Consider the following 25,034-nt stretch of genomic DNA (forward strand, 5'->3'; position numbering starts at 1 on the left):
GCAATTGATGGCGGACTGGCGGAGGTATATTGAGTGGGAGAGCGCGCGGTGGATTGGCCATAGCGGGAGATCGTGGTTCGATTCCCGGCCAGTGCGACTTTCGGGCAATTACCTCTGTGATTTTTCACATGTGCATGCTTTTTCACCACGCAATGCTCCTCGAGGAGGGTTTAGGCGACCTTCTCGCAGCAAAATTGCCTAATTTCCCCCCTACCCCCCTCCCATCCCTTTACTTGTCCCATTCCCAAGTGGTACAAGCCCATAGTAGTGCCCTTATTATTGAAGGAGCCGGACGTAGAGCACTATAATATAAAAAAAGGTATATTGAGTAGGTAGGGGAAGGGAGGGAGGATAGCAGACTCTTGTATAGCCCTCGTTATCATAAACGATGCAGTTTAGCCGGATTTATCCTTTCGGACGTTTTAAATCCGGTGTACGCGGGGCGCATCGGATTAAAGCTCTATAATAATTAACGAGTCTCTCCGACCCCACGTTCCGTGTTATTCCTGAGCTATGTACGTATATATAGGCAAGCGTGCAGCTTTTAAATTGTGTTTAATGCAGAATGGCGCGAGCAGATTTAAGCCCGAGTGCCAATTAAAGGGAAAAAAGTGGGTTGTTGTTTGTTTATTTTATTTTATTTTTTTTTTTGGACTCTCGAAAAAGTCAATATTGATCGTTGAACTGTACCAGATTCATTATCAGCAGAAGCAGTGCTTTTTTAAGCCACGACTTATACACAGGGATGATGTATTTTTTGATTTTTAATGAAAAATTCACAGTCTAAGAATAAAATTTATACATTATAATATGTGAGCATATTGTCAAATTTTTAGCTGGTTTGATTCTAACTACATTCTCAAAATATAATAAAAATTTATCGGTTTGTGTTAACTCTAAGGGTTCAAGAGTTTCATAATTTATCAGAAAATGTTGCTACCCATACTAAGTGACAAACGTCTCAATAGAATAATTGATCAATATTTTTAATTAGTTGTATGGTAATATATCTGTAAATCAGTAACGCGACACTCAATCAAGCTTCCTTAAATAACAAAACTGTGTTAGTATAAAAAAAATACGTAACATTTTTATAAGAAGTATTAACTGAAATTAAATAGTACTAACTTTTATGATTGCTGATGTAGTTAAATCACGATCTTTTGTTAATAAAATAATGATTTTAATATTTTATCAGCAGATACAATTATTGAGATGACTTATACAATATGTTGTTGAAAAATGTCGATACTCATTTTATTTTAAATTTTAAAATGACAATGAGAAAAAAATTAGTTATTGTCTGATTGCGTGATGTGCAATCACACTCGAAAGCTAATTCAAAACACGGTGTTCTTTACGTACAAGCTGAGTGTGGGACTCATAATAAACATTTTATGCGTTTGTGAGTGAGTATAAAGAGAAAAAGATATTTTGTGTGTCTTTGTCAAAAGTTTACAAAAAGAAGGGAAATAGAAGAGACAACCGCTTACTGGAGTTTTCCGACTTTGTAATTACTCTTTAGTAATTTGGATCAGTAAAGTATTTGTTGGGCATAAAATTAATAAATTTATATTTTATCTCCGTTTCTCTGAAAATGTGTTGCCGTATGTACGAATGTGTGAAAAATTAAAAAAATAATCTTTTGCTAGTTGTAAAAAAACGTCTTTGTCGAGCTGATAAGTTTGCCGTGCCTGACAAAGTCGACAATAGGGACAATAGCTTAGCTGCATAGACCAAAGAGCTTATCTCACTCCGGCAAATTTATCTTACACAGCTTTTGTCATCCACCCTCTTTGTTGCACCTTTTTTTCACAACAAATGATAAGCAAAAATCCAAAGTTACCGTTTTTGCTTGGAAAGGTGAAAAAAAAAAAAAAAAAAAAAAAAAAGATATGCATGTATTTATGCGTAAATAAAACGCGAAAGAAAAATGTGCCCCGCATTTTCATTATCGGTACGTCTATTTAATGAAATGCAAATCGAGGGATTGAGATTTATGGTGTGTTTTTGGCATGCTCCCCGCGCACGGAAGACCGTCATAAATCTCGCAAGTTTGTCGAATCTTTCAAAAGATTTCTTTTCTACGAGAGTAGCTGAAGGAGTGCCCGCGCGCGCTGAATTTTCAAATTGAAAGGAAACGGGACCGGCGCTGCTTCTAACATTTCGCTCGCCGAGTTGGCACTTTGGACAATTTGTAAAGGAGGAGAAAAAAAGCAGCAGCGGCTTCGAGTACAAAAAAAGTTGAAAAAAAGGAGGAAAATGCGAGGGGAGCACAAAAAACGGGGCAAATAGAGCACAATGAAATAAGAATGATCACACGCAGAGCGGTTCGTCGAGGATGAAAAAAAAAAAAAAAGAAGCAATTCGATGTACCTACACAACGATGCACCTATACACTCGGGGAAGTGTCGTGAATTGGCGCGGAGCAAAGGCAGCCTATACAGAAGCTGGGGGGGCAGAAAAAAAAAATTAAACGGGAAGGAGCTCGGTCGGTCGAGGAAAACAAGCAGCTTAGCGGGCGCAGCTCGAAGGAGCGGAAACTTTTCATCGCGCCTTGGGGAGAGGAAAAAAAAAAAAAATAAGAAAGCAAATGAGAGGAAGAAGCGCGCGAGAAACGTCCCGTGTATACGAACAGGACGATGAGTTAGTTTCCGCGTTTAAAACACCCGACGCGATAACAAATTGGACGTCACGTCGGACGGGGCCGAATTTAATTTTAAAGCCCCCTGGCAACGGTGCGCGAATATTTTGACAAATCGGCGCGCCCGCGAGAGCCAATCGGTTAAAAGCAGCGCAAAGCGTTACTTTTTTCACTGTTTTTATTTTTAAATATCACATCGCTCTACCGTGATTTACCGCCTTATTTGATTGAAATTCATCCGCGCCCCCGCGCGTGAGTATTTAGCGCGACGCCCCTCGCGATTTCAGGTCACGCGGAGAGCAGGGATTCCAATTTAATTAAGAACCGCATGTGTACTTCGTACAGCACATCGACGCAATAGTGCCCGGACGCGTCGTAATATTAATAATTCACGCGATTGGCCATTTCCACCCGCGATGCCGTATCGGCCCCATATTTTTTTTTGTCTACACTCCGTTTTTCACGCTTCGCTCTTAAAAGCTGCCAAGACAAATGAAATCCGGGGAACGCCAGCCGGGCGTGAGGCGGAATCGCCGAGTCGAGATTCGTTTCCCGATAGTCGTTGCGCGTGAGCGAGAGAAACAAAAAAAACGAAGGTATACAATGGGTACACGGTAGGTTGAATTATACGTCAGGGATACGCGTTTCGCGGTTCTAAACAAAAACAACAGCCGAGACTGGGAAATTTGTAAAGCCAACGGGAATATGGGAGAGCACGTGGGGTGGGGGGTATCAAAGAGCAATTTCGGGACAATGAAGTTGCCGCGCGCCCGACGGACAAAGTGATCAGTGCCACCGGTGTGCGTCTGCTCGACGATTCGTTTTGGTCACGGTTGGTGGGAATGCGATTTTTGCCTCATCCTCTTCACGTGTCTACGATACGCGGAGTCAGTGGGAGTGAGGCATTGAAAAATGCGCGCGTGTATATTGGCCGATATTTTCGGGAGGTGCTCGAGTTTCAGGGGCCATTTTGGCCCGATAATGGCACTTGTCGCGGCCAGAGACTATTTTTAACGGGGATTCGCGGGGCTATTTGTCCACGCATCAATTAAACCCCTCGCCTCTTCTTTCGTATCTACAGCCCCCCTCGGCCATTTGCCCCGTGTACCTACTACACGGCGTACAGAATTAATTATACACTTAACATCCAATTTATCCAAAATGATCAATTTTATGTGGACGCAAAACTTAGTACTGCTATCAATTTTGAGAAAACAATCACGTAACTATTGGACCTTTAACGTCAACTAAATCATTTGAAGTATAATGTTGTTAAATAACAAAATTTAATAAAGTTGATTAAAACTTTCGAAAGTATGAGCATGGTCAGCAACTCGCAATCGAATACAAAATCAGATAGATTCAAATGTTGGTCACCTTATGAAGATAGGGCAACTGTCTGATCTTTAGGGCACGAAAACAAATATTTCTTGCTCGCATGAAATTACTATCATATAAGACAGGTAAATCAGAAATGCGTACGTTTACAATTTTAGATACAGACTATGGTCGAAACAACCACTTACTTATCAAATAAACATAATTGAAAAATCAAAAAGAAACGAATACCTACAACTTTGGGAGAAAATTTACAAGTCCAATAAACAGAGAGTATCGACGTGGGTATTCTTCTCAAGTCAACGGCGAGAAGCCCATATCGACGAAAAGCACATCGGCCTTCCCGCTCGACCAATTAATTCGCTCGCTAAAAGCTCGGCTTAGCGCGAGAGAAAAATGCCCCGAGCACGTACATAAATATACAAAAGAAGCACGACCGCTCTAGCGAGAGAATCGAGCTTATTTGTGTGCGCGCGCGGGCGCTCTATTTACGTACGAGAGCGATGTTTGCGCAGCGAAGCGCACGAGCGGATTCATCCTTTTATCGGAGAAATGATAAGTCAACGTCACGAGATTCATCGAGTATCGGCAACAGTGGAACCTCGAGCGCTGACGCGCGTTCAATGATGTTTTTGTCGAGGAAAACAAAAAAAGCTCAAACGTATCGTGTGGAGGGGGTGGAAAACACGCGCGAAAGGGTCACTCCCGTGCAACCCTCGATCGTAAGCTGTGTATCCCCGACACGTGTCATCTCGGTTTCTTCTTCTCGTCCTCGCCAAGTACGAACAGCTGTCGCCTCGGGCCAAGAGAAGACGAGACCAAGCGGAGAGCGTATATACAGTGAAGGGAGTACAATTTTTGTGCCGAGCTGTACCCCACCAAAGGAAAGAAAAAGAGACGGGTCAAAAACGAGGCAAGAGCGGCGGAGCAATCGCAATCGCCCACATTTGGATATTTATACAAGCGCGCGAATTGCAAAGCCGGTCGTTGCCACGTTGCTGGTCGCTCTAAATATTTGCTACGGGGGTTAATGATCAATTTATACGTTCACTCATGAGTGGACTGCGGAGTCGAATTTATGAGCCAAGCGCTTGATTAAAACATGGCAAGTACACGCGCTGTGGAATTTAACCATCGCGTACCGACACGGTGTGGCTTTTTAATGTAGGCAAATTCTTGCGAAATTCCGTATGTACATATATAAATGTTGGACATCGGGAGGTTTATTTAGACAAGTTTTAATTCCGCGTCAACTCGACCCTCCAAATGGGGAGATCAGAGGGCAGGCGTACAGGGTTTGTCCACCGAGCGCGTTTAAATGCGCTCAAAAGCCCCGAGGTCGAGCTTGGGGTACGTGTGTGCATGTATAAAATACTCACACTCGGGCGAATAAATCTCTCCTACGATTCCTTTTGGGAAACTTTGAGAAAAACACCCGAGAGTTTCCAAAGTCCCTCCCGACGTTTTCATAAATCGACCTCGGTTTTCCTGCCTCCCGCGCGCACCAGTATAAATCTGCGAATAGCGCGTAATTTACAGCCGGCAAACAGACGAGTTTTATCAGATTTTCTTTATTTCTTTTTTTTTTCCCCCCCCGGATCGCGCTAAACTGAGGCTGGGAGTACAACAAAAGCGCGCAAGATACATGCACCAGCGAAAAAGGAAAAAAAGACCGAGAGGCAAAGGGAAGACAAAGAGATACAAAAGAGAGACTGGAGGGACAAATAAAAATGCGCATCGACAATGAGAACGAGATTCAGTTATGCGCTCTATAACGATACCCCATCCCCGAGAGGGAGTGGGTTGCTGTACACCTATACACGTGCATTCACAGATGAACTTTGTAAGATTTTCGTGGGTTATTTCACGCGCGCGCGAATAATTGAGCTTCGACCCGGAGTGCACGTATGGCTGCGAGGCCGCGGGGGGTTGGTCGTTTGCTCGATCCATGAAAGCACGTTCGGCGACTCTTTTTCCTTCTCCCTTTTTCCGGGGGTGGTGTGCAAACACGAACCGCCCGCGGCCGGGATGCGCAAACGGCATTAATTTTTATGGTGATTCGTATGGCTTTCGTTTTTCTCGGCCCATCGGTCAAACGGCATGGCAATCGCGTCCCGGTGATCGAAAACACATCCCTTATTTTCTGCAAAACGCGCCTACACGCACGAACCTCGCTTCAGTAGGAGAAACGAGCAGATAGAGGGAAAAACTATATGGTACGGAGATACGTGTAGAAAGAACGTAGATTCGAGAGCGGGCGGAGGGGATGAAAAATGCTGGTGACTTAACGAGTTTAGCAAAAGAGAGAGAGAGAGCAGGTATCGATCATTTGTGTCTGGGGGTTGGAGTTCGCTTGGAAATGTGATTACGGGGGAACGTTGTTAGGAAAATCGTCGGGTGCGCGCGCGTGTGTGTGTAGGGTGGCAGGAAGCTCGTTCGAAGCAAGGAAACAAGCCCGGCAGTCGGGCTAACGCATTTATCCCGCGCCTACTGCTCGTTTCCACCGTCCCTTTCTGCTCCACACCTGTCTGCCGAGTGGGTACACGGAGAGAGCTCCGGACGCTGCGTCGAGCTGAGGTATTGAATTGCTTCCGGTTACGTATAACTCCCTGCAGAGTCCCCGTTCGAGCCAGCCGTGACTGGGAGGAGGAAAATCCTGTCTACTGGTGTTACTCCGCCGCGCCGTTCCATCGCCTGTTTCTCTGGCATTCTTCATTTCCCCGGGCTAACTTCATTGTTCCCCGACCGTCGCCGAGTACGGGGTACATAGGCCCACCAGAAACAACTTCCCTCTACTGCCCCTTTGGATATTTCATGTTGCTGCAATATTGCGAGGAAATTATTTGGAAATTGCACGGTTTCGCTTATCAAATGAGACCTCTTCCACGCATCGATGTATAATAATTCCACAGTTTGGCTTTCCGTGTGAGCGACGCGGGACGTGGGTATACATAGTGTGAATCATCGACGAAATTTCCAAAGATTTTTTTTTTTGCCACAGTATTCGCAGAAAGTATAAATATATTACACATACCCGCACGATAATCTTTTACCTGCGATTACACGGCGCGGCTTTTTTTCCCAACTTTTCCCGTATTTCCAGCGTCCCAGGGCACATTCCAACCACCCAGAGACTCGCTCGTCCTTTCCCCCTTTTGGGCTGGAATTCCGCGAGCAGCCAATGGGCTAAGCCGATTAATTTTCATCCGGATGCGCGCGTAGGTGGTTATATAGTAGCGTACCATCGGGACCCTCGGCCACCACTGGATCCAAGAGGATTAAAGCGACCTTGAACGAAAATACGTATCTCCTCGGGCTCCAACTGCTAGGGGGGAAGGGGCTGGGATGGACCAAGCCTGCGAAACGTCCGATAGAGGAGACTCGCTTTTGTCCCCGGGCTCCTGACCACGGCTTTTCGCCGGGGCTGCCGAAATTTCAAAGACGCCGTGGTTCTTGATAGACGGAGGAGGATGGAATTACAGGACTATTGTTCTTTGATTACTTTTTTTCCTCCATGTGTCTGTAAAGAGGACTTTTTGGGTACGATCGATAGTTCGAAAGGTTGCGATGCGACAGTGGTACATTGTAAACTCGACTCTCATGGTTAATTTAACGAGACTGATAAAATTTCTCCCTACGCGATGGATGGATCAATCAGGCTGAAATTCGCGTGAAAAAAGAATAAAGTTGGTATAGGTACGTGATATATCCACAGTTGGCGAAACATCAAGAAATCCGATTCGCATTTGACGGTCAAATGGTCGAAGGAGCGCCGGAGTAGAGCGAAGCACCGGGCAGTCATAAATGTACCCTCGGATCCGAAAGTTGGGTGGTGCATAGCTTTCGCATGCGATAAGCCGCAGAATCGGCGTCTATATATAACGCATGTATGTATATGCATGCGCCCGCACACGCGCTCCGCTGGTGTCTGGTATATATATACACACAGCCCTCGCCGAGACGTCACTTGGGAGAGGAGGCGGGGGGCAATTTATGCGAGCGGATCTTTCGAGAGCTGCATACACCGCGATAATTAATATATGCGGAGTACCCGTACCGCCCGCGTTAAAGCTGCAGCAGTTGATTATCACCGTATTGTCTCTCTCTCTCTCTCTCTCGCGTACACATCTGCATGCAGTGCATATCAGTGCACGATGAGGATGGTATTATGGCGCTTACAGCCTCTAGTTTCCGCGTAACAGCGAAGGACAGCTGATGATGCTCGCTCTTGTATATATGTAGGGAAGGATCGTACAATAATCCGCGCGTCGCTTCCGGCCAACGTCGATACTTGCCGCACTTTGAGAGCCTTCCACCTGATACGCCCCTGTCATTCAACCGCAACGAAATGCTACCCACTGCAGTTTGCACCCCCCCCCAAGTTTATACGTGTACAGGTGCACAGCCCCTGACAGACTGACTGGCTGTTTCGCAAAGCCAGCAAAGTTCCAAGTTTGAATGCTGCAAGCGATGGATGTTGCGCCCTTTGTCCCCCACCCCGTATCCGTGGGTGTAGCTGCAGTGCCGTCGTCCTGTCGTGCTGTACGTCATGTGTTCGGAACTACCAAAGATCACTAGAAACGATGGATTTCAACCAAAGGACTTTTGCACGCTTGTTCATTTTATCATTAAAAAAAAAAAAAAAAAAAAAAAGAAACGCATTACTCCAATGGCCCATGATATTGCCAAGTATATGAGCCTCGCAATTTCATCATCCGAGCGGACTCATCCCTTGTGTATACACTTCGCATATACGCTCGACGACGTCAGACAGCCTAGCTCCCTTTGACGACCGCCGGCTCGTTGTGCGCGTATACCTACGCGCGGGTGCAAAAGAGGCCAACGGGATTATTTCGCTACGGCGTCCTCGAGGCTTTAATATCGCAGAGTGTGCGTGTGTGTATATACCGAGGGACTCGCTTGTATATATTTACCTGTACGCGGTGCGCGCGTCCCTCGGCAAAGCGCGTAAATAATTTTTAAGTCTCGGCGACTCGGATTTTTGCCGCGAGCAAACGCGAGCTTCCTTGTACTCCTCTTTGCGTCGAAAGATCCAAAGTTATGCCTGTACGAAATTTTACTCGCGGTATAAATAGCTGAAAAAGGGAATCGTTTTTTTGTTTTGTTTCTGCATTAAGCTTTTCTTCTTTCTTCTTTTTCTTTTTTTTTTTTTTTTTTTATGATCGAGGGTAATGGTTTTTCGGCTAACAAATGCGCGCACGCACGGTCCAAGCAGACAAACGGAGCCGGCTCGGTGCAGCTGTTTGTCTCGGCCGGCGCATATTTATCAGTGGCAATAAAAAATATATTCAACGGCGCAGAAATACGGAGGGACAGTGACGGATGGGAGCGGCGCGAGCGCGGGACACGCGTATGTGTACACACGAGGTGCAGGGAACAGATGTATGGGGGAGAAAAAAAAAAGGGGGTTGTATAGCTCGTGGGTGTTGTGTACGCGTTACGGTGTTACGATAATGCCTTCTCTGCACACCGGCGCGCGATACAACGTACCAATGGTAACGATGCCGAATAGCGCGCGCGCGTGCGGATGTATTGTGTATTAATTCGACGTTAATTAAAGCCCACCGGGGCGAAGCTCGAGATCGCTCATTGTCGAATCGCGGCTCGTAATTAACTCTCGGCTAACTGGTTATTCCTGCGTTGCCGTCGCTGTACACGCGCGTGCATATGTATAAAATGCACCTATACGTGTGTAGTTTAGCGAATGCCCTCGGTGTGCGTTTGCGGCCCGCGAAACTTCCTGGGATGACACGGTGATGCTGAGAATGTATACACATGTATGGAAAGTTGGAGGGTATAAACCGTTAATAACTCGAAAGTTATTTTAATTCGAAAGCCAATAGTCGCGCTCGCGTGTAGACGCACACTTTTATACGTGCATAAATATATATATCAGCGTCCGTTTGTGCGCCGGGCGTGTACACAAAGTAAGAGAGTGTTTTTAGAAGTTGGAGATCCGTATCAAAGCTTCGAAGTTTAATTAAACTTTTCATAACTTGATGAACTACTCGGCTGCTTTTGCTGATGACTAACGCTATAAATACGAGTCGAAGGGAGTGACTTTGCGGGCCCGCGATATTTTTGCCCGGTTCATTTTCCAGCTGTCAAACGTTAATTCGCCCCGCGTCCGGATTAATAAACCACATTTCGTGTACTCCTGTATTATGTACTTTTGCATTTTCTCCCTGAAATTAGCTGCAAGCGCCGTTTTTGTCTCTTTTCATCCAAGTAGTTACACAACACAAGTGCGGATATTGCATACTCATGTACACGCGTTTGCGCACATTCTACTGTATATTTGCAAATTAATTAATCATATTTATTTGTTATCAACCAAACAATAAATCACCCCCTTTCGCTACATTGAAATTTATGAGTTATGTATCCATGATTAGTACACACTGATTCAAAGTTGATTTTTCACCCCCCAAATGGCTGTCTCGGTAACCCTACCGCAGCTGATACAGTTCGGAAACTGAGCGTACAGCGGCGGCCCAGCCTAGTTTAATTATCAAAGGTAGCGGAATAATAAATAGGGCCGTGGGAGATTGTGAAAGTTGGACGGCGCAGTGTAGGGGTCACGGGTGGCATTGTTGGGCGAGTTTGCGTGCCACGGGGAGACAGAGACGCCAAACCCTCGCCATTCACCGTGTGTGTGTGCGTACACCGTGTATGTACCATCGCCACGGGCTCCCTCGACTAAAACATCACGTCAACCCTAATCTGTGATCTCGGCTCACCTCCGGTTTCCCACTTTATCACCATACCTCCGAGTGAGCCGTACACGACCGAGCCGTCGTTTTAAAATGGAGACGTCGCGCAGGGGGTGTCACCCTCGACGCACCTGTAATTGAAATCCGTCGATCTTCCCGCCGTTTGGCGTTTCCCTTCGTTTCGCGATCCCCCGCCACATACGAGTGTAATAAACGTCCGCGCGCGCACACGCGTACACTCGCACCGCGGAGATGGAGAGAACGGCGTCGGCCGGTGATGTATGAGAATATAGGCGCGGGATGTGCCACGGCAAGCCGCGCGAAGCTGCTGTGTCGTTACGCCGAACAAAGCTGGAAACTATAACTCATCGCACTTATATCGCAGGGAGAAATGCTTGGCTGGCGAATGGAGAGCTGCTACCATCCCCCCCCCCCCTCACAAGGTGTGTCCGCCGGCCGAGTGGTCGTTCGGGCGTATCTCGATCGAGAAAGGCTGTGCTTTGCGGGGGGGAGGGAGGGGTTTTGTTTCACAGATCGAGCTGAGCTTGCAGTTGACGAATGTGCCTTTTTTCGTTAAAATTTGATGAAATTAGCTCGCAAGAGGAGATTTGTGCTACAAGGTTTTTATAGGACGGAAAAAAATAAGATTGAACATTTGCTTTTGCACAGAAAGTTATGTGCATGCCGTGACTTAATTTTTGTTCAACAAAAGCGCAGTGTCGGTATACCGACTGAGACGGAAAAACACATAAAAGTTTTGGTTGGACTGTAAGAGGAGTTACGTGTTTCAGTAGTAAAACCAGGGTTTAGTCAGACGCGATGACTTGTACGTAATAATTACTTTTCTTCTTTAGTTAAACAATTTGTGTACGAGAAAAAAGGCGTTCGGTTTATAAAACCACAATTTTGTAGGAAATAAAGAAAAACATATTCTATTTGTATGAGTAAAATTAGTTTGGGGAAAAATTAGATTAGATTATTTTGATCTCCAACCTGCACGAATAACTCATTATATCAGGTGGTTTTTAGTTGAAGAAAAGTTTGCTTTGGTAGTAATTACAATGACTTTCAAATTAAACAGTTAGCCAAAGGAAATAAAGTTTTTGGCCACTTGCTAATTTCTAGTTGAAAAGAGAAATAAACACGTCTAAGTAGTACAACCAGAGTTTAATCAGACGCGTTAGTTAATATTGATTTGATTTTAAATGAAGGTATTCAACAAAACTTAATTAACATCTACTAGTTTAAATATGAGAATCATTTGGATTGAAATATTTTTCAAATTTTAGTACCCATAATTTAAAAAAACATTTATTATTAAAAACCATACTTTTTTTAAAGTTCCAAATTAAACGTATACTCGAGAATGACTTTTTCCTTTTTTTTTATAATTTGCACATAATAAGAGTATTTTTTTCATCATTATATGATTTTTTCAATTGAATAATGGTCGAGAGATATTAATTAGCATTCGTGTTCAAAGGATCCGAGCACTGAACAATACACATAAAAGCTAATTTCGTTCGTTTCCATACCTCGAAGAGTGGTTGTATCTACACGTTGATTTCAATTTATTTTTCCTTCCACTACAATTATAGGTTCAAAAGAGAAAAGAAAACTCATTCAAGTAGTACAACCCAGATTCAGTCAGACATGTCATTTTTTATTATTTTAGAAAAATCAGATGAAAAAACAAGAACTTACAATTTTTAATGAATAACATTGTCCAGTGATGATAAAACATGAAAATGTATTAAAATAAAATTCCCTAACCATTGGCTTCTTTTTCTAAAACAAGTAGAAAATGGGGGAACAAAACACGTGGAAGTAGTAGATACAACCAAGGTTGAGTAAGGCATGAAAAGAAAGAAATTAAAAAAATCATTAATCACTATTAACGCGCTGACGGCTCCAAGTATAACGAACCAAGCGATAAATAATAACCACGCGTACAAAGCGAGAGACAGCAGCGGCTGCGGCAGAGTCCAATTAAGAAAGACACGTATTTATCGCGAAACGGCAGGGCCCGGAGCGGCGGAATTCTCGCGCTGCGGCACTGCATCGTCGTCACGAGAGCGTGAATTTCGCACGAGCGTCTGATGCGGCTGCGGAAGCCGAGGCGGTGACTTGGCAGGACCGGAGCCTTGGTGGAATTGAGTTTTCACGTACCGAGCGCAGCTAGGCGTGTGCCTTTTCCTCCACCCTCCCTCCTTTTAGCTGGAATAGGTATACACGTACACGGCGAAAGCAGCTCCCTTTCTCTCTCTCTCGAGAGAGAGAGAGCCGCGGCGACATTGATTTTGTATCGGACAGGTAATTACGGAAAGAGCCGGAGATTTCGCCCCGGCGACGTGCCGGGAATTATCGAGCATATTTTTTTAAGATCTCCCACGTACACGCGCGCCTGTGTATAAGTACCGAGTCTACTTTTTGACCGATGCCCTCCACGGGGATGTGGCGCCTGCAACCGACGCGACATGAAAGGGCCTTCGAATGCTCGACTCGCTTTGCTTGCACGTTGTATCGTCGCCCAATCGGATCGTATGGGTGTATACCTACGTGTATCCATGAACGAGAAACGCGGAGCACTTTGACGTGGAGTTTAATTGAAAAATCGAGAAACTACCGCACTCGAAACGCAGGGCTCTCGAGTAAAAAAAGAAGACCCTCCGTCTCTTCAAATCCCATTTCGTGGAAAATGGGGAGGAGATTATGTAAAAAAAAAAAAAAAAAAAAAAAAGGAACGGTAGAAGTGTATCGAAAATGTGGAATATTTCGGAGTTGAGGAAACGAGGGAGGGGAAAAAAAACCGAGTTTGGGGCACTCTGTGTGTGTATATAGGGCAAAGTGTTATGTAAAAAAGTTTTCCGTGGCTCGCAGCCGCGAATACTAAGGCGCGCACATTTGGATTGTAATAAAAGAAGTATTAAGATTTCGCCGGCGAGTTTCGATGCGGAGGGAGAACAAAGGGAACACATCCGAGTGAAGCAATTTTTCACGGTAAGTAGGTATAGAAAGGTGAGGCGAAAAATATAATATTGTTTTTTTTTTTTTGTTTTTTTTCTTATTCCCGTGTACAAAAGGTAAAGCCGATCCTTCTCCCTCGATATAATGAGGTGACGACGAAAGAAGAAGATTAATGGTGTACGAAATTGTAGGGGTCGCGAGTATACAACAATACGGATGTACACTGCAACACTTTGATTCGTCGTCCCTTTTGCGCTTGCGTTCCACTTGGTGCGTGGCTGACGTAAGAAATTCCATTAGCGCCAAGTGTACGTAATAAGGTACGAAGGAAGGTGCCAAGTGCGAGGAGACGCACACACAGCCGTGCAGGCTCAGGGAGGGGGTTAAGGGTACATCGATCTAAATTAATCGCGTCATTAATATCCGCGAACTAATTGCAATATTCTCGAGCGGGCGAAACTGTTGCAATTTGTCGTCGTTGTCCTCCCTTACACGCGTATACAGGTATACGCCCAACTTTGTGCTCACTATATGCGTGTTGTGAGTGTGTACCTATTCTTGCAACGTGTGTGTACACGAGCTCTCCGAGTTTTCGTCGACGCATCGTATATTGCAAGGCTCGCCCTTTGCCTATATCCTTACATCGTACAAAGTGTATAATTATAGTCACAACAGATAAAGTATACCAGCTGTTTTCGCTCTCGGTGGATGAAATAAAAATTTATCATTGAAATCATTTGCAAATAGGGAGAATTTATCTTTCGTACTCGACACGGTAAATCGGGATTATTTAATTTTTTGTGAGCGAGACATTTTTATGTTTGCCTCGGTAGCGCTATTTCGGTAAAATAAAGTAATGTAAAGAAAAGAAAGAAAAAAAAAAGAAAATAGTGGAAACGAACAAGCGGATGGTGGCTGGCTCGTACCGCGCTAAATTAAATTTCCAGCTGTAGGGTAGAGTGTACGAGCGCCAGTAGACACTAGTTAAAGGTAAGTTCACCTTTTTTTTTTTTTTTTTTTTCTCTTCCAAAATTGAATAAACGCGTGTAGTAGGTAGTGCAAGGTGCCACGGCCGAGCAACATCGGCTAAACGCTCCGGACGGGCAGTAACGAAGGAGGAAAAGGCCAAAAAAGGGAGCAAAAGCGGAGGTGGCAGTGCACCGAGAGAGATTACGCAGCGGTGTACTCCCGCGGGACCACGACTTGCTCCCTCCCGACGCGAGTCCCTTCGACACCCTCCTTCTCCCTTGCTCCTGTCCCTCGAAAGTTTTCTCCCCGTTGTACACGACGCCGACGCTGCCCATCATCATGTAAATAACTCGCCCTGGAGGTATGTAAGCACAGCTCCGTCCCTTTCTCGGCAAAGTGCCGTTTAAGATTAACGAAGAACGCGACGGTCTTTTCGCCCCACGCCTGAATATACATCGCGACAGACAATTTTCTCTTCGCGCCGAGTCAATGGTCAGCTTTGAATTTTACTTTAATGCATGTATTCATTCCCAACGTTTTTTGCCCTGCAGGAATAATAATTATCGAATATCTCAGCCGCGCTCGTTGTATGAATCTCGGGAAATATTTGCCGTGGAAATAATAAATTTTCGGAATTGCCGAAACCGGGGATGCTTAATGGCTCCTCCGTTTGGCGTTAATTGAAAATAATCTCGCCTTCCACTCCGGGCTGTTAAATTACCGGTGAAATAGGTATACATGTTCGGTGTGATGAAATATTATCAAGTGCAAACACTTTTCCACAAGGTATTACCAATTTATATTTCTATACAATGTATACTCGTCTTTGGAGTATACATACAGGGGGGGCCCTCCGTTGAGAAATCACCAGCTCCATCACGTCGGCAAAGGGTGTGCGACAAACATGATCGATCTACCGGGTGAACAGCTGCGACAGTGGAAAAACTTTTCCCCTCGAGTTTTTATCGAGGCGGTGACGCGTATGCAGAGCGCGTTAAATCCGCTCTCCGGTCGCTCGTGCCCCGTGAATTAAGGCGCGAGAAAAATCACCGGAACATCAGAATCAGGTGTGGCGGGTACTTTGCCGTTCATCTCGAAGGGGCTCGCCCCGAGAGTCCTGCATATTCAGGGAGTCCTGCACGAAACAGCAGCAGGAGGGCACATTGTTATGCTAAGATTCCCAGGGAGGAGGAGGAAGAAGACTAGCTGCTCTTAGCATATTTTGACGATATTTTCGGCCGCACCACCTTTACCTCGCTTATATTCCGCGATTCTGGCACTCCTCCTTTCTATTGCACCTCTCTTGACTTCCCCCTTGCTACGGGTCCTCACTTTTTTTTCTCCCTCTCTCCCCTTCCATATCCCATTTGCATCTGCGGCTTTAATTATCACCGCTAAATACTATTTCATCCGAGCAATGGGACCTGCACCGCCTAATGCCTTTTGAATATACATGCACACTCTGCGTATCAAAAGTCTCAGGTTCAATGCGCTGTTCGATGGAGAATGCACGTGATAAAATTCACCCCAGAGCTCGTAGAGCCGTGAATTAGAGAGAATAGAGGAAGGACATGGTTTAGGCGCGAACGAGGAAATTGCTGGACGCCTGTGGACTCTGTGACCTGCATTTACCGGGCGAGATGCAAAATTTTACAAGGGCAGAGGAAAAAATCGAGATGACACTTTAGCGTGGGCTTCTCTGCTTTGAGCGTTTTACGCGGATGAGGAGTGAAACGTTTTGGCTGCCTTTGCGAGGGAGACTTGTTAAAAATTTCAACGAGGCCGTCGCGCGCCCATCTCCCCCCCCGCCGTACTTTTTTTTTATTCCACGCTCCTTTCGACGTTGATGCATTCGTTCGTGGGGCTCCAGGTGTTTAAAGATACAACCGCACGCGGAGGGACGAATTTAGGGGCTTGGTGATAAAAATTTACACGAGCCGCGGTCATAAATGCGCGCACGCATAATACGCAGCGGTGACTGCAACTTTTTTAAATTGCGTGCGAAAAACAAAAAAAGGGCACGATGAAAAAACTTTTCCCCGTCCGAGTCATAATCATTAAACATTTTTAATTACGCGGCCGCTTCCTACCCTCCCGGGGTAACTCGGGCGCTTGCGCGTAAAATGTGCGCTTTTAAATTAAAATTACCGGTCCCCCCTCTCCTACTCTTTGTTTGCATCCTCCACGAACGAGCTGCGAAAATCGTCCTTGGCAAATTGATTTTTTATCACGCGTTCGAGCTGACGTTCAACAAATTGCGAGGAGGGTTCGTGTGTGTGTGTGTTTTTTTTTTCTAGGAGGGAGAAAAGTAATAACTCAGAGACGAGGGCGATCGATCATGACTCAACATCATCTTTGTACAGCATCTGCGACTCGGGAGTGAATAGACGGACAAATTGAACCGGCCTCTGACGCAGCGCTAGTTTACCGCCCAAAGTCACTTTGGTCCTCTTAATTCTTTTGATGGTTGTTGGGTGGTTTGACGAGGACACCTAAAATCCGCACCGAACAGAGCCGGGGAGCACCTCGATCGACGTTTCCCCGGCAAAAATTTATATTCAAGCGAGCGGAAGAGGAGCTGGGCGCGCTTTATTTATTTTCCCCCCTACTCCGGTTTTTCTTCTTTTTTCTTTTCATCAATTTGTCCCCGGCATTTGGTTGTATCGCGTCGCCCGGAGATTTCCCCGCAGCACCGATCGGATCCCGAATAAGATAGAGACCCGCGCTCTCGAGGTCATCAGCATTTTCCCGAGAATCGGAAATGCAAGCCCAGCCCCGGCTGTTCTCCCCTCCAACCCCCATCTGTACACCCTGCCAAGAATCGACGACGACGTCTACGCTTGAAACGCGCACATCGTCTCTACACTATATACTTTTGCGTAAGGACGCAACTGATCTACTTAATATCCCGGTATACCTCCTACTTTTTTACGTACCCCCTCGCCCCCCCGTTGCGGATGATAAATCACGTCCGACGAGTACGACGCGTCCATTCATCCTCGTTAGACTCTGCGTAAAACTAAAATGATGCGTGAAATATAACACGCTCGTATTATATAATAATGCACTCGCTCCAGCGATCGGTCAATTAGGCCCGTAACCTCGAGTGCTCGGGGTAGTAAAAACCGGGGATGGGGGAAGAGGAAAGAACGAGACCTCAAAGGGAAGGTATGGTTGAGCAACGCTCGAGAATACGGAGCCCCGGAGTTCCACGGAAGGGCGACAAATTGCGATTAGGCGGCTGCTGCCGAGCAATCCATTAGAGAGAGAGAGCTCGGGAGATTGTGATTAGAATTACTCGAAACTCGATCCTCCGCACGGTTTCCCGGCTCGTGTGTTATATATGTACCTACTACCCCTTTGTTTTTCACACCACCGAGGCTTGAGTTTGAACACGTGTCGGCACCGCGAGGGGGTAAACTTTTCTCCGCTCGCCTACTTACTTACTTTTTTTTCCGCTCTCGGTTGTACACACAAAACAGAGGCACGCGGTCGTGGAAAGAAAATCTCGGACTCTTGCACACCCGATGCAAAATTTATACGGGGGGGGGGGAGCGATGCCATGTACACATACTTATTATCTCTGCGGGCGCACCGGCTGACGTTTGAACAAGCGGTGGAGGCAAGTGTACACGCACGCCGCGGCGGCCCTTGGAAAATTATATACGGGGTGGGTACGAGCGCCCCTCGGATGATTAATGGATTTTCTCGGGGGCAATCATTCTTCGCTAGTGGAGCATAAAGCGCTCGCGGGGAAAGTTCCGTATACGCAGTCTTTGTTGCGGAGGAAAACAGATAAAGCCTTGAAAAAATGTAGGCGCGGTAATAACGCGCTCCCCTAATGGAGGTGGTGAAAAAAAGTTAACAAAACGACCCGGGATGATCTTAATGACGCGACGATGATGTTTGTAAGGACGATAACGATAACGAGAGTTTTAATTTTGAGTATTTCCGGGAACGCGCCCTTGTAATTGTCGGAATCCATGTTTCTTTCGATCGGCGCATATATGGTGAAAATGAGAGGTTACGAAAAAAAAAGGAGGGTGGGTGTCATAGAGAGCCGGAAGTAAAAAGGTGACGATAAAAGTCGAAATTTCCAGCTCTTGCGGGGTGAGAAAAAAATTTAGCCGGTCGTTCGTTACGGGGATCGTAATGTCCAGAGGGTGGAAAAGAGGCCAATCCCCCCCCCCCCCGCCTGTGCGGGTCCGTGGGGGAAACCGCGGCGAGTATAGTCGGCAGCTAGCCAAATATTCGTGCCATCCAAGCCCCTTTTGCTCGTCGTGTGTGCCCGAAAAATGCCACAGGTTTATGTGTGTGTGTGTGTGCAACCCTCTGTGGGGAGAGATATTTTCCCTGAAATATTTCCTCCCCCTGCTCTGCGGCAGAGGTCTCTCTGATCCAACAAACGACGACCCGCGGAGGATCGCGCGAACTTCGATACGTACAGTAAAAATCCTTTCTCCGGCTCGGCCGTGTTTAATTTTTACCGAGCAAAGCGAAGCAAAGGGGGTTGATGCAGTTTTTGGCTCGATTGAGCGACTTGAACGGGAAAACGAAGCGTCTCGGGAGAAAAAGAAAAAAAACAATGGAAAAATGAAAAAATCAGATCTTGGTACCCTTAGCCCGGACTCGGTGAAAATTCACGTTAACAACGATGAACTGCATCAGAGGGAGGAACGGGCGTCAAAGCGCTTCCCTCCCTCCGTCCTTTTCGCGTCGACGAGCCGCAGGCTGTTTGCATATCTCCGCTGCGCTTTCCCATCTTTCCTCTGTTGCGCTGCTGCTCCTTTGTCTTCTTCTTCTTCCTTTTCCCTCCTATATATTTACTTGTCGCGCTTCCTCTATTTTTTCCCGCCCACCTCTCATTACCCGCTCATCTTTTTGTCTGTCAGGCTCTTGCCTCTGCGGCTGCTCGCGCGCACGCGAGGGTGAGGCGAAAAAAAAAAAAAAAAAAAAAAAAAAATGAAACGTTTGAACGAGTCGCTTCGCTTCCTATGAGCACTTATTCTTCCTATATCGCCGACCCTGTTGGTTTTTCTTTTTTTCGCCCTCTTTGCACAAAAACCGCTACACTCGCCCGGAAACTCGATGTTCCATCATACGTCGACTTTATCACTGGAGAGGTGCTTTTTCTTTTTTTTTTTTTTTTTTTTTTTAGTCTACCATAGCAGGTGGCGATTGTTTTCAAATCGAAATAAGCAAAAAGTAAAATAGCTACTCGACAGCTTACCATGATTTATCTCGCGAGGATTTGGGATAAGCTAATGTTTTCTAGTCGATGTAATTTCAAGTAACATTATTACTCCCGTGCTATAAATTATATTCACGCAGAACAGAGGAAGTGCGAAAGGAGACGCGGGGGACAAAAGCACCAGTGACATCAATTTTTTTTTTTTTTCCCCCCTTTCGGCATCAAGTTCCACCGCAACGCGTATATACACACACGCATCGGTGCCCGCATGTATTAGTATAAGCACGTTTGTTCGGTCTCCGAACGCGAGGATTTTTTTTTTTTAACTTTCACCTGCAAGCTCATCCGGGAACACGGCGCGTCACCTCCGGCCTTTGTTCAATTTTTCCAGCGCCGGATTCGGATTTTTCCCAACGTGTCCGCAAATCACGCGGACGAGCCTCGTAACTTTTTAACCCCCTCCCTCCGCTTTACCCATCCAACCACGGCTTTAATCACACGGCGCGTACACACCCACACACACACACCGCAGCCGCAGGGTAGACGCGGCGCTCTATTAGATTTTGAATATTAACGCGCGAGCGGGGATGCGCCGTAATGGCTCGGCTGTTGGTGGTGCACGCCCGCGATCAACGGCTATTAATAAAATTTTTACACCCTGTAGTGTATATACTGCTGTTGCTCGAGAAAAAAAAAAAAAAAAAAAGTACAAACAATTATACATTTTTTCGAGCAGCCAAGCTCTGTTTCGTTACCAATAGGGATGCGCTGTGCAACAAGAGCGACGTGGCGAGTGGCAAAAGCTCATTATACATCCGAGCAGACGGATGTTGTCCGAAGATCAAATTGGATGAAAGTAATTGAAAGGTATACTCCAGCGGTGGGGTGGGGGAAAAAAAAGCAAAGTCGAAAGAGGCGCGGTTTCGCCCGATGAGGAATCATTAACCTAATTAAGCCGGTCTCCCGTTTTAATTAACAGAGTCTCGCTGAAGAAGTAGCGGGCGCGCGAGTAGAATTGAAACGGCGCTCCTTTTGCCGGCCAGTCGAGCGAAAAACCGGACTTATTTATCCATCCCATTCCTCCCGGCTAGTCGCTTCTATTTATCGATCCCCCCCGGCACATATACACGTCCACTCGCTCCCTTTGGCTCGGCCGAATAATCCAGTTGCTAATGCGTGTGAATGCAATGCGTACGTTTGCTTGTTTCTTTTTTTCTTTCAGCGACGATTTACCCGGATAAGGAGTTTTTTGTGCCCCTCGCGGGAGAAGAAAAATATTTCTCTGCTCGCAGCCGATAAAAAAGTGTGCCGCAATTAACTATACGTACAACCCGTACACTCTCTCGGAAAAAAGTTCCGACGAAACAAGACACGCGTACATAAATATATACAAAGAGAGGGTGGTTTTCTCGTCGCGGATTAATTCGCTCCTGCGCTACGGAAACTCGATATAGTCGTGCCGCGCGCATCTCCATGGTTTCTTTTCCCCGTCTCGAGGGACTCTTTGCATCTTTGCGAAACACCAGCATCGCCGTAGTCGTGGAGTATACGTATTATATATATATACGCGTTGCGCCTCGGCGCGTCAAAGGAAGAAGGAGAGCCAGCCAATCAGACCCGCCTTTGGTAGCTCTCGTTCTCGACAACAACGGCAGCCGGCAACGCAATCTCCTCGAATTTCTATTATTCGCCTTTATTTCGATCCTGATTATCAAAGACTCCGCTCCGGATAACGGGGGGCCCTGCCGCGCAAACACGATCGTAATAACAAAGTCCGCAATATTGGATTCAAAGGCGGATGTGTATCGTTTTTTCTTGTTTCTCCTTCTTTCGCGTCAAACGCATTTACAAAAGCAAGTACCAATACAATTATCGCCTCAGGGAGCTAGGACAATCCGTACCCATTGACGTGGTAAGTGGTTAGCGCAGTTCAAAAAGCGCCTCATAGAAAGTTTTAATCCTACATGATTCTAGCTAATGGAGTAAAAGCCGCGTTGTATTTTAGCCAAAGCGTCGAGGAAAATATATCTTTCCGATCTTGAAAAATAAGAGCCGTCTCTATCGAGCCCTGGAGTACGGCGACGTCTCGGCTTATGCTCTATATAGCTCGCCGGCGTCTCTGCTAATTAAGCAATTAAAGCGTAATTACGGGGACGCCTCTCGAGTGCCCGTGGAGCGCGCCAAACAGAGAGATAGCGGCTTATACAGCTGAAAATATTTCAACGGCAGTGGTACATAGGAGAGTCAGGCGCCGGGGGGGGGGGAGGGAAGCTCGCACCAGAGCAAGAAACTCGTTTCCCGTTTGACGCGTTCTAAGCGTTGCCCGATGGTCCGAACACACAGCGAGCGGCTTTAAACTTGGACGACGAGCCACGGGTTATGTGTTGCACGCGGTCGAGAGTTCATATTCGGTATACAGCCTCGACCACGGCGATTTAATTCAATTACGTGGAGGTACACATTACATATACCGAGACTCGGAAAAACCAGTCCAAAGGCGACAATGGAGTCCTTTCTTTTCACTGCGCGTGCAGAGGAACGTGCTATTATGAGCGCGGAACTTTGCCACCCCCCGCATAATAAGCCCACACAGTTTGAGGCCGCGCGGCAAAATAAACATAAAGCTGAAACAGCTTTGGTGCCGTATTTAGTTTGTTAAACGGCAAAGCTAGCCACGAACGCGAGCTGCCTCCGATCGAACTTGATGAAAGAGGAGGAGGACCGACTGACGGGGTATAGGTGGGCATCACGTGGGGGAGTTAAATTGCACGGGTATTTGCTTTTGGTAATTATTCGAGTTCTCCTCTTTGCATATACCGAGAGAGAGCCAATGTGTGTGTGTGTGTCACTCGTATTGCTTGACCCAGTAATTACGAACAAATAGCCGTTGTGCTCCCCTCGAGGTACAATGTGAAAGCCTCGTTCTTGCGTGTGTGTACTAACTTATATAGGTAATCCGAATCTATAGGGGCATGTACCTACTCTCGAATGACTGTTATTTCAGAGACAGCGGATAATATAATATAATGTACAGTGCCCAACGGAGCAATGGCAGTATGGTTTTAGGGGTGGTATGGTGATGCTAACGTGACTCACCGATTGTCGTCAGTACAGTGAGCGAGTAGAGGAACGCCCGAGCAAAGTTCCACTCGTAGTTGGCCGGGTTTTTGCCAGCCGTGGGGTCGTCGCCGCCGCTCGAGCGTACCGCCGAGTGCCGAGCGGCCTCGAGGTTGCTCGTCACGGTTCGCACCACTTGGTCCTGGAAGAGGGCCAGCTGCTCCGAGGCGAGCCTCGTCCAGTTCTCGTGGTACAGGATGTTCAGCTTCTCCGTCGTCACCCACAGGCTCTCCACGGCGTGGCTGCGCGCGTCATTTATCTGCAAACGCGTCGTTTACCCTTGGTTAACAAATAGCCGCCGGTAAATCCAGCCCTGTACAATTACATAAGCGTGTGCGGGCCGTTTTATCTCATTATTCGGATATAAAAAAAATTATTTCCACCTAAGTGTTGATTATTTTTTTTTTTTAACCTTTGCTTTGACACCATTAAAATCAAAAAGTGAAATTTGGCGACATTATTGAGGGTTTTGGTTCTTCCACCATAGTGCTGATTTTATAAAAACCTATGGAAAGTATCTCACCGGGGACTTATTATTACAATTTTAGGGCCACTACACCAAGACACTATATATATATAACGTTCTAAGCAAACGGTAGGTGGAAGTACCTGATTGAGCCAGGTCTCGTTCCTGCGGGTCGAGTGGTCCGTGGTGGCGAGGGTGTGCTGTCGGGGCTGGAGCTCGCCCGAGCCCTCGATCCACAGAAACAGGAAACTACCGAGCAGCGTGTATAGCACGAGGATGGCGCAAATCACCAAGTTTATGAAGAAGCCCTTGACAAACGAGTGGCTGCTGGCCTTGTCGGGTACCCCGCCGAAGCACAAGCAACGCACCTGTCTATTACTCCCTCCACCCCCAGAGGCCCCGTTACCACCGGCGCCAACTTGTTGGTCCTGGTGGTGCATGGCCAAGGCGTTGCCGGCGTTGGCCATCACCGGGTGGTGCTGGTTCGAGTTGGCCATCCGCTTGAGGGTCGAGCTGTTCCCGTTGTTGGCCGGCTTGAGGGCCTCGTACGCCCGGTAACAGCCTCCCTGCTTGTCCTGCATCCTCCTCTCCAGCAGGGCCTCCTCGTCCTCCTCCCCCACCTCGACACCAAGGATCGCCGGACAACCCGGGGCGTGATGCACGCTACACGTCCCCCCGTACCCACCACCGTCCACCACCACCTCCTCCTCCTCCTCCTCCTCCTCTTCCTGTTGTTCCGGTTGGTACTGCAGGTGATGCGTCGACTGGTCCCCGTAAAACGTTGAAAAGGCGCAGACGTCGCAGGGGGACTGTTGGTTGGTACTCGGTGACTCGGTCAGCTCGACCGGGTGCTCGAGGAAGGTCACGCGCTTCTCCCCACCCTGTCTACCGCCACTGGCGCTGTTTAACTTGACTAGTGTCGACTGGTGATGATGATTATGATGATGATGATGATGATGATGCTCCGCTCCGGCCACGATGGCCAAGGGCTCGAGTGCCTCGCCGCCTGGCTCCAGAGCTGCTGCGCCTGGCCCCTCCAGCCGCTGGCCCGTTCACCTCGCCACCGCCGGCCGTACACCTCGGGGCCGCCGGGCGAGGCTCCTCGGCCCGCTGGCCCCTAAGCACCACGCGGCTACGCTCATCGACCCACTGCCTCGAAGCCCCTGCTCCTTCTCGCCTCCTCTGCCGGGGCCCGCGGCTCCCTCATCTCACGGCGAAAAAGCTCTTCCAACTGTTTTTTTTTTTTTTCCTTTTCCTTTGTATACCTCTACGCGGTGCGCGACTCTCGGGGCTTATGACACTTTTTGCGTGACTGAGGTGACTACAGCTGGTGCCTCCTCGGTTGAAATCACTGCCTCGACCCGTTGCTGCGTCGCCGTCGATTGCATGACTGATTCGATCCTTCGGCGGGTGGTGAGACGTTCTCGACGGATATACCGTGGAATGTTGTCCCTCAGGGAGCCTGGAACAAAAAAAAAAAAAGAGAGAGGCTATGATACGTGATAATCATTGAAAGAAAAAAACAAGTCGTTTGATAAATGGGTACAAGTGGTTGGGCGTGCCGAAATGTCGCAAAGATATGCCCGGGGTGTAAGCGATTCAGCCGCG

General features: G+C 47.0%; 1 protein-coding gene across 1 annotated transcript in view; it reads right to left on the minus strand.

The window, feature by feature from the left end:
- LOC106638302 (uncharacterized) overlaps positions 1-24,633 on the minus strand; it is a 40,218-nt gene extending 15,585 nt beyond the window's left edge. Inside the window, exons 1-3 of the mRNA XM_089592988.1 lie at positions 24,577-24,633; positions 23,570-24,469; positions 22,940-23,219 (exon numbers count right to left, since the gene is read on the minus strand). Coding sequence (XP_089449114.1) covers positions 22,940-23,219; positions 23,570-24,469; positions 24,577-24,633 — 1,237 coding nt within the window. The remainder of the gene's footprint in view (positions 1-22,939; positions 23,220-23,569; positions 24,470-24,576) is intronic.
- Positions 24,634-25,034: the final 401 nt, after the last annotated feature.

This window comes from Copidosoma floridanum, unplaced genomic scaffold, assembly GCF_036245765.1.
Source record: "Copidosoma floridanum isolate Cflo_tuat_1 unplaced genomic scaffold, Cflo_Japanese_pri ptg000019l, whole genome shotgun sequence".
Taxonomy (NCBI): domain Eukaryota; kingdom Metazoa; phylum Arthropoda; class Insecta; order Hymenoptera; family Encyrtidae; genus Copidosoma; species Copidosoma floridanum.